The sequence below is a fragment of the Taeniopygia guttata genome, chromosome 25 (assembly GCF_048771995.1).
Source record: "Taeniopygia guttata chromosome 25, bTaeGut7.mat, whole genome shotgun sequence".
Classification (NCBI taxonomy): domain Eukaryota; kingdom Metazoa; phylum Chordata; class Aves; order Passeriformes; family Estrildidae; genus Taeniopygia; species Taeniopygia guttata.
Genome location: NC_133050.1, coordinates 7,510,058 through 7,522,440, shown reverse-complemented (window position 1 = coordinate 7,522,440; position 12,383 = coordinate 7,510,058). Strand labels below are relative to the sequence as shown.

The following is a 12,383-nucleotide window of genomic DNA, read 5'->3' as shown; positions in this document are numbered from 1 at the left end:
TTGGCGTGGGACGCGAGGCTGCTCTGCAAGAGAGGGCAGCCGTGTGAGGAGAGCAGCCCAGGGCAGCGCCCGAGCCACAGGGGCCGGGGCTGGAGCAGGGAGCCGCGAGCAGGAGCGCTGGCACACTTACCCTTGTTCCTGAGGAGGAGAAGGTGGCCAGGGCACTGCTTGGTCCAGTCTGGCCCAGGCAGGGCTTTTATAGCGGCTCTGGCATTGCTCAGCTCCAGCCGGGCCAATCGCCACAGGAGACACTCCCTGCTGCTGCTGCTGCTGCTGCTGCTGCTGACACCAGGGCTGTGCGGCCCCTGCCCCTCCCTGAGTCAGCATCCCCCAAATGCCACCCCAGCACATCCCAAGATGTCCAGGCGATCCTGTCCTTCCTGACACATAAGGGACACCATAATTGGGATGGTACCCAGGAATGGGCTACAGGAACACCTGTCAGGGGCTGGAACATCTGGGGCAGGAGTGCCCGGAGCCTTTGCCATGGAAGGGATCTGGGCATCACAGGACAGTCCAGCAGAACTAGACCCCATCTGCCTGAAGTCAGTGCCCAGGGTTTGCACGAGGCTGGGAAAAAAGACTTCTGTGCAGCCTGATATCCATAGGCAGAAAAGGAGAGATGTCTGTCTGGTCCAGGCTATTTCCAGCCTTGCCCCACCCTTTTGGACCATTAAAGATGTTCCTGGAACCCATTCCTTGGAGCAATCCCTGCTATCAATTACCTGATGTGGCAGGAAGGACGAGATCCCTTGGACACCTTGGGATGTGCTGGGTTGGCACTCGGGCGATGCTGACTCAGGGAGGGGCAGGGGCCGCACAGCCCTGGTGTCAGCAGCAGCAGCAGCAGCAGGGAGTGTCCCCTGTGCAGATTGGCCCGGCTGGAGCTGAGCAATGCCAGGGCTGCTATAAAAGCCCTGCCTGGGCCAGACTGGACCAAGCAGTGCCCTGGCCACCTTCTCCTCCTCGGGAACAAGGGTAAGTGTGCCAGCGCTCCTGCTCGCGGCTCCCTGCTCCAGCCCCGGCCCCTGTGGCTCGGGCGCTGCCCTGGGCTGCTCTCCTCACACGGCTGCCCTCTCTTGCAGAGCAGCCTCGCGTCCCACGCCAAGATGTCCTGCTACGACCTGTGCCCACCCCGCACCAGCACGGACCTGTGCCCGCCCAGAACCAGCGTGGCTGTGCCCCAGCCCATCGCTGAGAGCTGCAACGAGCTGTGCGCCCGCCAGTGCCCCGACTCCTCTGCCTTCATCCAGCCACCGCCCGTGGTGGTCACCTTCCCCGGCCCCATCCTCAGCTCCTTCCCCCAGCAGGCCGTGGTGGGCTCCTCCGGAGCACCGGCCTTTGGCGGCTCCCTGGGGCTGGGCGGCCTCTACGGCGCCGGCGCCACCCAGGCCTCGGGGGGCCTCTGCACCTTTGGCAGAGCCTCCGCTGCTGCCGCCTGCAGCCCCTGCGCCTTGCCCCGCTACAGCAGGAGGCTCTGGGACACCTGCGGGCCCTGCTAGAGCCACCACCAACAGCCCCAGACCCCGCCGCCGCCTCAGCCCAGCCTGGAGAAGTTGAGCTCTGCACAAGCTGCCCTGGCCTCCTGCAGCCCGTGACACCCGGCCTGCCCGGGGCCTGCCCCCCGTCCCCATCCCTGCCTCTCCTGCCCTTCTTGGCACAATAAAGTTTTCCTGCATCCAACTCCTGTCTCTTTGCCATTTTTCCCAAATCATGGATACTCCTGTGGATGGGGAATTCTGGAAGTGGGAGGAGAAGTGGTGTTCCTGGGAAAACAGGAATTAGAAGGGAATTGCAACTGTAAAATGAAAGAGGCAATGTTTTTTGGTGGTTAAAGAGCAGAAGGAAATGGCATCAATGGGGAAGCGGATGCATATGAAGGATAGAAGTAGGAATGTGGCATGGAAGGTTAAGAAGAAGGAGAAGGACAATGACTGAGACAAAGATAAGGACATGGCCAAGGACAAGGACCATGACAAAGTGCTTCAAGCACCATGCCTGAAGACAGACAGATTCCCTGCTCGCAGGCCACGACACCTGGGGCCTTTACAGTTCTGCAGCCATGCTGGCATTGAGTAGGATTGTCCCTGGAGCTGGGAGCCATCCAGAGGCAAATGCTGTCAGAGCTGCAGCTCTTCTGTATCGTGCTTGGCTCCGCTAAGGACCAGGGATGGACACCAGAAAAAAAATTCCTTATCACTATGCCCCATATATAAAATTTTCTTGTAATCAACCCCATGTCTCTGACATTTTCATTGTCTTTGTATTTTTGTCTTTCTCTTTCGGTTTCCCTTTCTCTTTCTCTTTAGTAAAATTTCTTCGTCTCCTTTTGTCTTGCATTCTTGTCCTCCTTCTCCTTCTCCTTCTCCTTCTCCTTCTCCTTCTCCTTCTCCTTCTCCTTCTCCTTCTCCTTCTCCTTCTCCTTCTCCTTCTCCTTCCCCTTCCCCTTCCCCTTCCCCTTCCCCTTCCCCTTCCCCTTCCCCTTCCCCTTCCCCTTCCCCTTCCCCTTCCCCTTCTCCTTCTCCTCCTTCTCCTTCTCCTTCTCCTTCTCCTTCTCCTTCTCCTTCTCCTTCTCCTTCTCCTTCTCCTTCTCCTTCTCCTTCTCCTTCTCCTTCTCCTTCTCCTTCTCCTTCTCCTTCTCCTTTACCCCCTAACCTCAACCGTTCTGACTGGACTTTATGTTTTGGTTGCCTTTCTGCTTTGATTCCATTTTCTTCATATCACCCTCCTCTTATTCCATCCCTCACCTCTTTCACCTTCCCCTTCCCTGTCCATTATCCATTGATCCCGTCCCAACATCACCATTTCCCCTCCCACTTGTGGGACGCCCCCATTCCAGGGTTATTCATAACTCCAAAACAGGAGGCATAGAGACAGGAGGAGTTGGATGCAGGAAAACTTTATTGTGCCAAGAAGGGCAGGAGAGGCAGGGATGGGGACGGGGGGCAGGCCCCGGGCAGGCCGGGTGTCACCGGCTGCAGGAGGCCAGGGCAGTGTGTGCAGAGCTCAACTTCTCCATGCTGGGCTGAGGCGGCGGCGGGGTCTGGGGCTGTTGGTGGTGGCTCTAGCAGGGCCCGCAGGTGTCCCAGAGCCTCCTGCTGTAGCGGGGCAAGGCGCAGGGGCTGCAGGCGGCAGCAGCGGAGGCTCTGCCAAAGGTGCAGAGGCCCCCCGAGGCCTGGGTGGCGCCGGCGCCGTAGAGGCCGCCCAGCCCCAGGGAGCCGCCAAAGGCCGGTGCTCCGGAGGAGCCCACCACGGCCTGCTGGGGGAAGGAGCTGAGGATGGGGCCGGGGAAGGTGACCACCACGGGCGGTGGCTGGATGAAGGCAGAGGAGTCGGGGCACTGGCGGGCGCACAGCTCGTTGCAGCTCTCAGCGATGGGCTGGGGCACAGCCACGCTGGTTCTGGGCGGGCACAGGTCCGTGCTGGTGCGGGGTGGGCACAGGTCGTAGCAGGACATCTTGGCGTGGGATGCGAGGCTGCTCTGCAAGAGAGGGCAGCCGTGTGAGGAGAGCAGCCCAGGGCAGCGCCCGAGCCACAGGGGCCGGGGCTGGAGCAGGGAGCCGCGAGCAGGAGCGCTGGCACACTTACCCTTGTTCCCGAGGAGGAGAAGGTGGCCAGGGCACTGCTTGGTCCAGGCTGGCCCAGGCAGGGCTTTTATAGCAGCCCTGGCATTGCTCAGCTCCAGCTGGGCCAATCTGCACAGGGGACACTCCCTCCTCCTACTGCTGCTGCTGCTGCTGACACCAGGGCTGTGCGGCCCCTGCCCCTCCCTGAGTCAGCATCCCCCAGGTGCCACCAAAGCACATCCCAAGGTGTCCAAACGGCCCTGTCATTTTTGCCACATCTGCCACTTGATAACTTGGATGGCACCCAGGAATGGGCTGCAGGAACCCCAGTCAAGGACTGGAGCACTCTGGGGCGGGAGAGTCCGGAGCCTTCACCATGGAGGGGATCTGGGCATCACAGGACAGCCCAGCAGAACCAGACCCCATCGGCCTGCACTCAGTGCCCAGGGTTTGCACGATGCAGGGAACAAAGTCTTTTCCTGTCAGGCCTCATTTTTACAAGGGAAAGAGGAGAGATGTCCCTCTGGTCCTGGCTAATTCCAGCCGTGCCCCACCCCTTTGGACCAGTAAATATGTTTCTGGAGTCCATTCCTGGGTCCCATCCCTGCTATCAATTACCTGACGTGGCAGGAAGGATGAGATCACTTGGACACCTTGGGATGTGCTGGGCTGGCACCTGGGGGATGCTGACTCAGGGAGGGGCAGGGGCCGCACAGCCCTGGTGTCAGCAGCAGCAGCAGCAGGAGCAGGGAGTGCCCCCTGTGCAGATTGGCCCGGCTGGAGCTGAGCAATGCCAGGGCTGCTATAAAAGCCCTGCCTGGGCCAGCCTGGACCAAGCAGTGCCCTGGCCACCTTCTCCTCCTCGGGAACAAGGGTAAGTGTGCCAGCGCTCCTGCTCGCGGCTCCCTGCTCCAGCCCCGGCCCCTGTGGCTCGGGCGCTGCCCTGGGCTGCTCTCCTCACACGGCTGCCCTCTCTTGCAGAGCAGCCTCGCATCCCACACCAAGATGTCCTGCTACGACCTGTGCCCACCCCGCACCAGCACGGACCTGTGCCCGCCCAGAACCAGCGTGGCTGTGCCCCAGCCCATCGCTGAGAGCTGCAACGAGCTGTGCGCCCGCCAGTGCCCCGACTCCTCTGCCTTCATCCAGCCACCGCCCGTGGTGGTCACCTTCCCCGGCCCCATCCTCAGCTCCTTCCCCCAGCAGGCCGTGGTGGGCTCCTCCGGAGCACCGGCCTTTGGCGGCTCCCTGGGGCTGGGCGGCCTCTACGGCGCCGGCGCCACCCAGGCCTCGGGGGGGCCTCTGCACCTTTGGCAGAGCCTCCGCTGCTGCCGCCTGCAGCCCCTGCGCCTTGCCCCGCTACAGCAGGAGGCTCTGGGACACCTGCGGGCCCTGCTAGAGCCACCACCAACAGCCCCAGACCCCGCCGCCGCCTCAGCCCAGCCTGGAGAAGTTGAGCTCTGCACAAGCTGCCCTGGCCTCCTGCAGCCCGTGACACCCGGCCTGCCCGGGGCCTGCCCACCGTCCCCATCCCTGCCTCTCCTGCCCTTCTTGGCACAATAAAGTTTTCCTGCATCCAACTCCTGTCTCTTTGCATTTTTTTCCCAAATCATGGATACCCCTATGGATGGGGAATTCTGGGAGTGGGAGGGGAAATGGTGTTCCTGAGACAACAGGAATTGGAAGGGGATTGCCACTATAAAGTGGAAGAGGCAATATTTTTTGGAGGTTAAAGGGGAGAAGGAAATGGCATGAAAGGGGAAGCGGATGCATATGAAGGATAGAAGTGGGAATGTGGCATGGAAGGTTAAGAAGAAGGAGAAGGACAATGACAGTGACAAAGATAAGGACATAGACAAGGACAAGGACAATAACAAAGAGCTTCAAGCACCCTGCCTGAAGACAGACAGATTCCCTGCTTGCAGGCCACCACACCTGGGGCCTTTACAGTTCTGCAGCCATGCTGGCATTGAGTAGGATTGTCCCTGGAGCTGGGAGCCATCCAGAGGCAAATGCTGTCAGAGCTCAAGCTCTTCTGTATCGAGTTTGGCTCCGCTAAGGACCAGGGATGGACACCAGAGAAAAAAATTCCCTATTACTATGCTCAATATGTTAAATTTTGTTGTCATCAACTCCATGTCTCAGTCTTTGACATTTTCATTGTCCTTGTATTTTTGTCTTTCTCTTTCGGTTTCCCTTTCTCTTTCTCTTTAGTTAGATTTCTTTGTCTCCTTTTGTCTTGTATTCTCTTTCTTCTTCTCGTTGTGGTTCACGTTCTCCTCCTCCTCTTCCTCCTTCTCCTCCTCCTCCTCCTCCTCACCTCCTCCTTCTCATCCTCCTCCTCGTCTCCTCCTTGTCCTTGTCCTTGTCCTTGTTCTTGTCCTTGTCCTTGTCCTTATCCTTCTCCTTCTCCTTCTCCTTCTTCTTTACCCTCTAAGCTAAGCCTTCCCTACTAGACTTTATGTTTTGGTTGCCTTTCTGCTTTGATTCCATTTTCTTCACATCACCCTCCTCTTACCCCATCCCTCACCTCTTTCACCTTCCCCATCCGGTCTATTTTCCATTGACCCCGTCCCAACATCACCATTGCCCCTCCCACTTGTGGAACGCCCCCATCCCCAGGGTTATTCATGACTCCAGAAAAGGAGGCAAAGAGACAGGAGTTGGATGCAGGAAAACTTTATTGTACCAAGAAGGGCAGGAGAGGCAGGGATGGGGACAATGGGCAGGCCCCGGGCAGGCCGGGTGTCACGGGCTGCAGGAGGCCAGGGCAGCTTGTGCCGAGCTCAACTTCTCCATGCTGGGCTGAGGCGGCGGCGGGGGTGTGGGGCTGTTGGTGGTGGCTCTAGCAGGGCCCGCAGGTGTCCCAGAGCCTCCTGCTGTAGCGGGGCAAGGCGCAGGGGCTGCAGGCGGCAGCAGCGGAGGCTCTGCCAAAGGTGCAGAGGCCCCCCGAGGCCTGGGTGGCGCCGGCGCCGTAGAGGCCGCCCAGCCCCAGGGAGCCGCCAAAGGCCGGTGCTCCGGAGGAGCCCACCACGGCCTGCTGGGGGAAGGAGCTGAGGATGGGGCCGGGGAAGGTGACCACCACGGGCGGTGGCTGGATGAAGGCAGAGGAGTCGGGGCACTGGCGGGCGCACAGCTCGTTGCAGCTCTCAGCGATGGGCTGGGGCACAGCCACGCTGGTTCTGGGCGGGCACAGGTCCGTGCTGGTGCGGGGTGGGCACAGGTCGTAGCAGGACATCTTGGCGTGGGATGCGAGGCTGCTCTGCAAGAGAGGGCAGCCGTGTGAGGAGAGCAGCCCAGGGCAGCGCCCGAGCCACAGGGGCCGGGGCTGGAGCAGGGAGCCGCGAGCAGGAGCGCTGGCACACTTACCCTTGTTCCCGAGGAGGAGAAGGTGGCCAGGGCACTGCTTGGTCCAGTCTGGCCCAGGCAAGGCTTTTATAGCAGCCCTGGCATTGCTCAGCTCCAGCCGGGCCAATCTGCACAGGGGACACTCCCTGCTGCTGCTCCTGCTGCTGCTGCTGCTGACACCAGGGCTGTGTGGCCCCTGCCCCTCCCTGAGTCAGCATCCCCCAGGTGCCAGCCCAGCACATCCCAAGGTGTCCAAGTGATCTCGTCCTTCCTGCCACGTCAGGTAATTGAGAGCAGGGATGGAACCCAGGAATGGACTCCAGGAACATATTTACTGGTCCAAAGGGGTGGGGCAAGGCTGGAATTAGCCAGCACCAGAGGGACATCTCTCCTCTTTCCCTTGTGAAAATGAGGCCTGACAGGAGAAGACTTTGTTCCCTGCATCGTGCAAACCCTGGGCACTGAGTGCAGGCCGATGGGGTCTGGTTCTGCTGGGCTGTCCTGTGATGCCCAGATCCCCTCCATGGTGAAGGCTCCGGACTCTCCCGCCCCAGAGTGCTCCAGTCCTTGACTGGGGTTCCTGCAGCCCATTCCTGGGTGCCATCCAAGTTATCAAGTGGCAGATGTGGCAAAATTGACAGGGTCGTTTGGACACCTTGGGATGTGCTTTGGTGGCACCTGGGGGATGCTGACTCAGAGAGGGGCAGGGGCCGCACAGCCCTGGTGTCAGCAGCAGCAGCAGCAGCAGAAGGAGCAGGGAGTGTCCCCTGTGCAGATTGGCCCGGCTAGAGCTGAGCAATGCCAGGGCTGCTATAAAAGCCCTGCCTGGGCCAGACTGGACCAAGCAGTGCCCTGGCCACCTTCTCCTCCTCAGGAACAAGGGTAAGTGTGCCAGCGCTCCTGCTCGCGGCTCCCTGCTCCAGCCCCGGCCCCTGTGGCTCGGGCGCTGCCCTGGGCTGCTCTCCTCACACGGCTGCCCTCTCTTGCAGAGCAGCCTCGCGTCCCACGCCAAGATGTCCTGCTACGACCTGTGCCCACCCCGCACCAGCACGGACCTGTGCCCGCCCAGAACCAGCGTGGCTGTGCCCCAGCCCATCGCTGAGAGCTGCAACGAGCTGTGCGCCCGCCAGTGCCCCGACTCCTCTGCCTTCATCCAGCCACCGCCCGTGGTGGTCACCTTCCCCGGCCCCATCCTCAGCTCCTTCCCCCAGCAGGCCGTGGTGGGCTCCTCCGGAGCACCGGCCTTTGGCGGCTCCCTGGGGCTGGGCGGCCTCTACGGCGCCGGCGCCACCCAGGCCTCGGGGGGCCTCTGCACCTTTGGCAGAGCCTCCGCTGCTGCCGCCTGCAGCCCCTGCGCCTTGCCCCGCTACAGCAGGAGGCTCTGGGACACCTGCGGGCCCTGCTAGAGCCACCACCAACAGCCCCACACCCCGCCGCCGCCTCAGCCCAGCATGGAGAAGTTGAGCTCTGCACACACTGCCCTGGCCTCCTGCAGCCCGTGACACCCGGCCTGCCCGGGGCCTGCCCACCGTCCCCATCCCTGCCTCTCCTGCCCTTCTTGGCACAATAAAGTTTTCCTGCATCCAACTCCTGTCTCTTTGCATTTTTTTCTTCAAGTCATGACTACCCCTGGGGGATCAGGGTGTTTAGGCATTTGGAGGGGGGGGGGGGGCAGTATTCTTGGTCTTGACCAAACTGAAAATGGAAGGGGTCAAAACTGTCAAATAGACGAGTAAATGTAACACTGGAGTGTAATGTGGAGAAGAAATTGAAATCTAAATTGTAGTGGGTGCATATGAAGGAAGGAAGTGGGAATACTTCAGGGAAGGTGAAATAGGACAAGGAGAAGGTGGAGGAGAAAGACAAGGACAAGGACAAGGACATGGATTAGGACAAGGATAATGACAAGGACAGGGACACGAATCTGCAAGGAGTCTGCCTGAAAACAGACAGATCCCCTGTTCGCAGGCCATGTGACCCAGGGCCTTTACAGTTCTGCGTCCAAGCTGGCACTGAGAAAGATTGTCCCTGGAACTGGTGCTATGCAGGGGCAAATGCTGTCAGAGCTTGAGCCACTCTGTATCAACCTTGGTTCTGCCAAAAGTCCAGGGACTGAAATAAGAGAGAAAATTGCCTCTCACAAGGTCTTTTACGTTCAATTTCCTTGTCATCAACTCCTTGTCTTTCTTTTTGTCTTTGTCTTTGTCTTTGTCTTTGTCTTTGTCTTTGTCTTTGTCTTTGTCTTTGTCTTTGTCTTTGTCTTTGTCTTTGTCTTTGTCTTTCTTTGTGTTCTCTTTCTCTTTCTCTTTCTCTTTCTCTTTCTCTTTCTCTTTCTCTTTCTCTTTCTCTTTCTCTTTCTCTATTTTTCTTCCTCTTCCTCCTCCTCTTCCACTTCCTCTTTCTATTATTTTTTTTCTTTTTTAGATTTATTTCTTTCCTTTTGTCTCATATTCTGTTTCCTCTCCTTCTCCTTCTCCTTCTCCTTCTCCTTCTCCTTCTCCTTCTCCTTCTCCTTCTCCTACTCCTTCTCCTTCTCCTTCTCCTTCTCCTTTTCTGCCTCTCTCTAAGACAAACACTCCCCACAGTACTTGTCTTCTTATTGCATTTCCCAATTCATTTCATTTTCTTCCCTAGATCTCCCTCGTCTGTCCCAGTCCATTACCTCTTTCATCTTCCCCTTCCCTGCCATCATCCATTGACCCTGGCCGCCCCAGCATCACCAATTCCCCTCCCAAATTTGGAACTCTCCCATGCACAGGGTCTGCCTAATTTGCAAAAGGAGGCAAAGAGACAGAAGTTGGATGCAGGAAAACTTTATTGTGCCAAGAAGGGCAGGAGAGGCAGGGATGGGGACAATGGGCAGGCCCCGGGCAGGCCGGGTGTCACGGGCTGCAGGAGGCCAGGGCAGCTTGTGCAGAGCTCAACTTCTCCAGGCTGGGCTGAGGCGGCGGCGGGATCTGGGGCTGTTGGTGGTGGCTCTAGCAGGGCCCGCAGGTGTCCCAGAGCCTCCTGCTGTAGCGGGGCAAGGCGCAGGGGCTGCAGGCGGCAGCAGCGGAGGCTCTGCCAAAGGTGCAGAGGCCCCCCGAGGCCTGGGTGGCGCCGGCGCCGTAGAGGCCGCCCAGCCCCAGGGAGCCGCCAAAGGCCGGTGCTCCGGAGGAGCCCACCACGGCCTGCTGGGGGAAGGAGCTGAGGATGGGGCCGGGGAAGGTGACCACCACGGGCGGTGGCTGGATGAAGGCAGAGGAGTCGGGGCACTGGCGGGCGCACAGCTCGTTGCAGCTCTCAGCGATGGGCTGGGGCACAGCCACGCTGGTTCTGGGCGGGCACAGGTCCGTGCTGGTGCGGGGTGGGCACAGGTCGTAGCAGGACATCTTGGCGTGGGACGCGAGGCTGCTCTGCAAGAGAGGGCAGCTGTGTGAGGAGAGCAGCCCAGGGCAGCGCCCGAGCCACAGGGGCCGGGGCTGGAGCAGGGAGCCGCGAGCAGGAGCGCTGGCACACTTACCCTTGTTCCCGAGGAGGAGAAGGTGGCCAGGGCACTGCTTGGTCCAGTCTGGCCCAGGCAGGGCTTTTATAGCGGCTCTGGCATTGCTCAGCTCCGGCCGGGCCAATCTGCACAGGGGACACTCCCTGCTGCTGCTGCTGCTGCTGCTGCTGACACCAGGGCTGTGCGGCCCCTGCCCCTCCCTGAGTCAGAATCCCCCAGGTGCCACCAAAGCACATCCCAAGGTGCCCAAACAATCTCATCCTCTCTGCCACATCAGTAATTGATAGTAGTGATTGCACGCTGGAATGGACTCCAGGAAAATCTTTCAAGATCTACTGGGGTGGAGCAGGGCTGGACTTAGCCTGGACCAGAGGGACATCTCTCCTCTTTGGCCTATGGAGTTCAGGCTACACTGGAGAAGTCTTTGCTCCCAGCTTCGGGAAACCCCCTGAGCACTGAGTTCAGGCAGACAGGGTCTGGTGCTGCTGGGTTGTCCTGTGATGCACAGATTCACTCCACGGTGATGGATCCTGACACTCCTGCCCCACATACTTCTGCCCCTGACCAGTGTTCCTGTCCATTCCCAGGTGCAATCCCTGCTATCAATTATCTGAAGGGGCAGCAAGGACAGGATCACTTGGACACCTTAGGATGTGCTTTGGTGGCACCTGGGGGATGCTGACTCAGGGAGGGGCAGGGGCCGCACAGCCCTGGTGTCAGCAGCAGCAGCAGCAGCAGCAGGGAGTGTCCCCTGTGCAGATTGGCCCGGCTGGATCTGAGCAATGCCAGAGCTGCTATAAAAGCCCTGCCTGGGCCAGACTGGACCAAGCAGTGCCCTGGCCACCTTCTCCTCCTCGGGAACAAGGGTAAGTGTGCCAGCGCTCCTGCTCGCGGCTCCCTGCTCCAGCCCCGGCCCCTGTGGCTCGGGCGCTGCCCTGGGCTGCTCTCCTCACACAGCTGCCCTCTCTTGCAGAGCAGCCTCGCATCCCACGCCAAGATGTCCTGCTACGACCTGTGCCCACCCCGCACCAGCACGGACCTGTGCCCGCCCAGAACCAGCGTGGCTGTGCCCCAGCCCATCGCTGAGAGCTGCAACGAGCTGTGCGCCCGCCAGTGCCCCGACTCCTCTGCCTTCATCCAGCCACCGCCCGTGGTGGTCACCTTCCCCGGCCCCATCCTCAGCTCCTTCCCCCAGCAGGCCGTGGTGGGCTCCTCCGGAGCACCGGCCTTTGGCGGCTCCCTGGGGCTGGGCGGCCTCTACGGCGCCGGCGCCACCCAGGCCTCGGGGGGGCCTCTGCACCTTTGGCAGAGCCTCCGCTGCTGCCGCCTGCAGCCCCTGCGCCTTGCCCCGCTACAGCAGGAGGCTCTGGGACACCTGCGGGCCCTGCTAGAGCCACCACCAACAGCCCCAGACCCCGCCGCCGCCTCAGCCCAGCCTGGAGAAGTTGAGCTCAGCACAAGCTGCCCTGGCCTCCTGCAGCCCGTGACACCCGGCCTGCCCGGGGCCTGCCCACCGTCCCCATCCCTGCCTCTCCTGTCCTTCTTGGCTCAATAAAGTTTTCCTGCATCCAGCTCTTGTCTCTTTGCCTCCTTTTCTGGAGTCATGAATAACCCTGGGGATGGGGGCGTTCCACAAGTGGGAGGGGAAATGGTGATGTTGGGCCGGCTTCAATGGAAAATAGACCGGGATGGGGAAGGTGAAAGAGGTGAGGGACGGAGTAAGAGGAGGGTGATGTGAAGAAAATGGAATCAAAGCAGAAAGGCAACCAAAACATAAAGTCCAGTGGGGAAGGTTTAGCTTAGAGGGTAAAGAAGAAGGAGAAGGAGAAGGAGAAGGAGAAGGAGAAGGAGAAGGAGAAGGAGAAGGAGAAGGAGAAGGAGAAGGAGAAGGAGAAGGAGAAGGAGAAGGAGAAGGAGAAGGAGAAGGAGAAGGAGAAGGAGAAGGAGAAGGAGAAGGAGAAAGAGAAGGAGAAGGAGAAGGAGAA

The 12,383-nt window shown here is 60.0% G+C and overlaps 5 protein-coding genes and 2 pseudogenes across 5 annotated transcripts; 4 read left to right on the top strand and 3 right to left on the bottom strand.

The window, feature by feature from the left end:
* The first annotated feature begins 1,109 nt into the window (after positions 1 to 1,109).
* On the top strand, positions 1,110 to 1,683 carry LOC116809297 (feather keratin 4-like). The gene has a single exon (XM_032752940.3). The coding sequence runs from the start codon at positions 1,110 to 1,112 to the stop codon at positions 1,500 to 1,502; it is 393 nt and encodes a 130-aa protein (XP_032608831.1). The 3' UTR covers positions 1,503 to 1,683.
* Positions 1,684 to 3,036: 1,353 nt separating this feature from the next.
* On the bottom strand, positions 3,037 to 3,469 carry LOC115498502 (feather keratin 4-like). The gene has a single exon (XM_072918611.1). The coding sequence runs from the start codon at positions 3,455 to 3,457 to the stop codon at positions 3,065 to 3,067; it is 393 nt and encodes a 130-aa protein (XP_072774712.1). The 5' UTR covers positions 3,458 to 3,469; the 3' UTR covers positions 3,037 to 3,064.
* A 1,089-nt stretch (positions 3,470 to 4,558) lies between these two features.
* On the top strand, positions 4,559 to 5,089 carry LOC140680594 (feather keratin 4-like; annotated as a pseudogene).
* Positions 5,090 to 6,336: 1,247 nt separating this feature from the next.
* On the bottom strand, positions 6,337 to 6,816 carry LOC140680632 (feather keratin 4-like). The gene has a single exon (XM_072918609.1). The coding sequence runs from the start codon at positions 6,802 to 6,804 to the stop codon at positions 6,412 to 6,414; it is 393 nt and encodes a 130-aa protein (XP_072774710.1). The 5' UTR covers positions 6,805 to 6,816; the 3' UTR covers positions 6,337 to 6,411.
* A 1,111-nt stretch (positions 6,817 to 7,927) lies between these two features.
* Positions 7,928 to 8,331, top strand: LOC140680595 (feather keratin 4-like). The gene has a single exon (XM_072918538.1). The coding sequence runs from the start codon at positions 7,928 to 7,930 to the stop codon at positions 8,318 to 8,320; it is 393 nt and encodes a 130-aa protein (XP_072774639.1). The 3' UTR covers positions 8,321 to 8,331.
* Positions 8,332 to 9,881: 1,550 nt separating this feature from the next.
* On the bottom strand, positions 9,882 to 10,285 carry LOC140680634 (feather keratin 4-like). Its single transcript, XM_072918612.1, has one exon. The coding sequence runs from the start codon at positions 10,283 to 10,285 to the stop codon at positions 9,893 to 9,895; it is 393 nt and encodes a 130-aa protein (XP_072774713.1). The 3' UTR covers positions 9,882 to 9,892.
* A 1,098-nt stretch (positions 10,286 to 11,383) lies between these two features.
* On the top strand, positions 11,384 to 11,845 carry LOC140680652 (feather keratin 4-like; annotated as a pseudogene).
* Positions 11,846 to 12,383: the final 538 nt, after the last annotated feature.

Bases quoted from the DNA above. Each gene is read 5' to 3' on its own strand.
- LOC116809297 (XM_032752940.3), top strand. From the start codon at position 1,110: ATGTCCTGCTACGACCTGTGCCCACCCCGCACCAGCACGGACCTGTGC.
- LOC115498502 (XM_072918611.1), bottom strand. From the start codon at position 3,457: ATGTCCTGCTACGACCTGTGCCCACCCCGCACCAGCACGGACCTGTGC.
- LOC140680632 (XM_072918609.1), bottom strand. From the start codon at position 6,804: ATGTCCTGCTACGACCTGTGCCCACCCCGCACCAGCACGGACCTGTGC.
- LOC140680595 (XM_072918538.1), top strand. From the start codon at position 7,928: ATGTCCTGCTACGACCTGTGCCCACCCCGCACCAGCACGGACCTGTGC.
- LOC140680634 (XM_072918612.1), bottom strand. From the start codon at position 10,285: ATGTCCTGCTACGACCTGTGCCCACCCCGCACCAGCACGGACCTGTGC.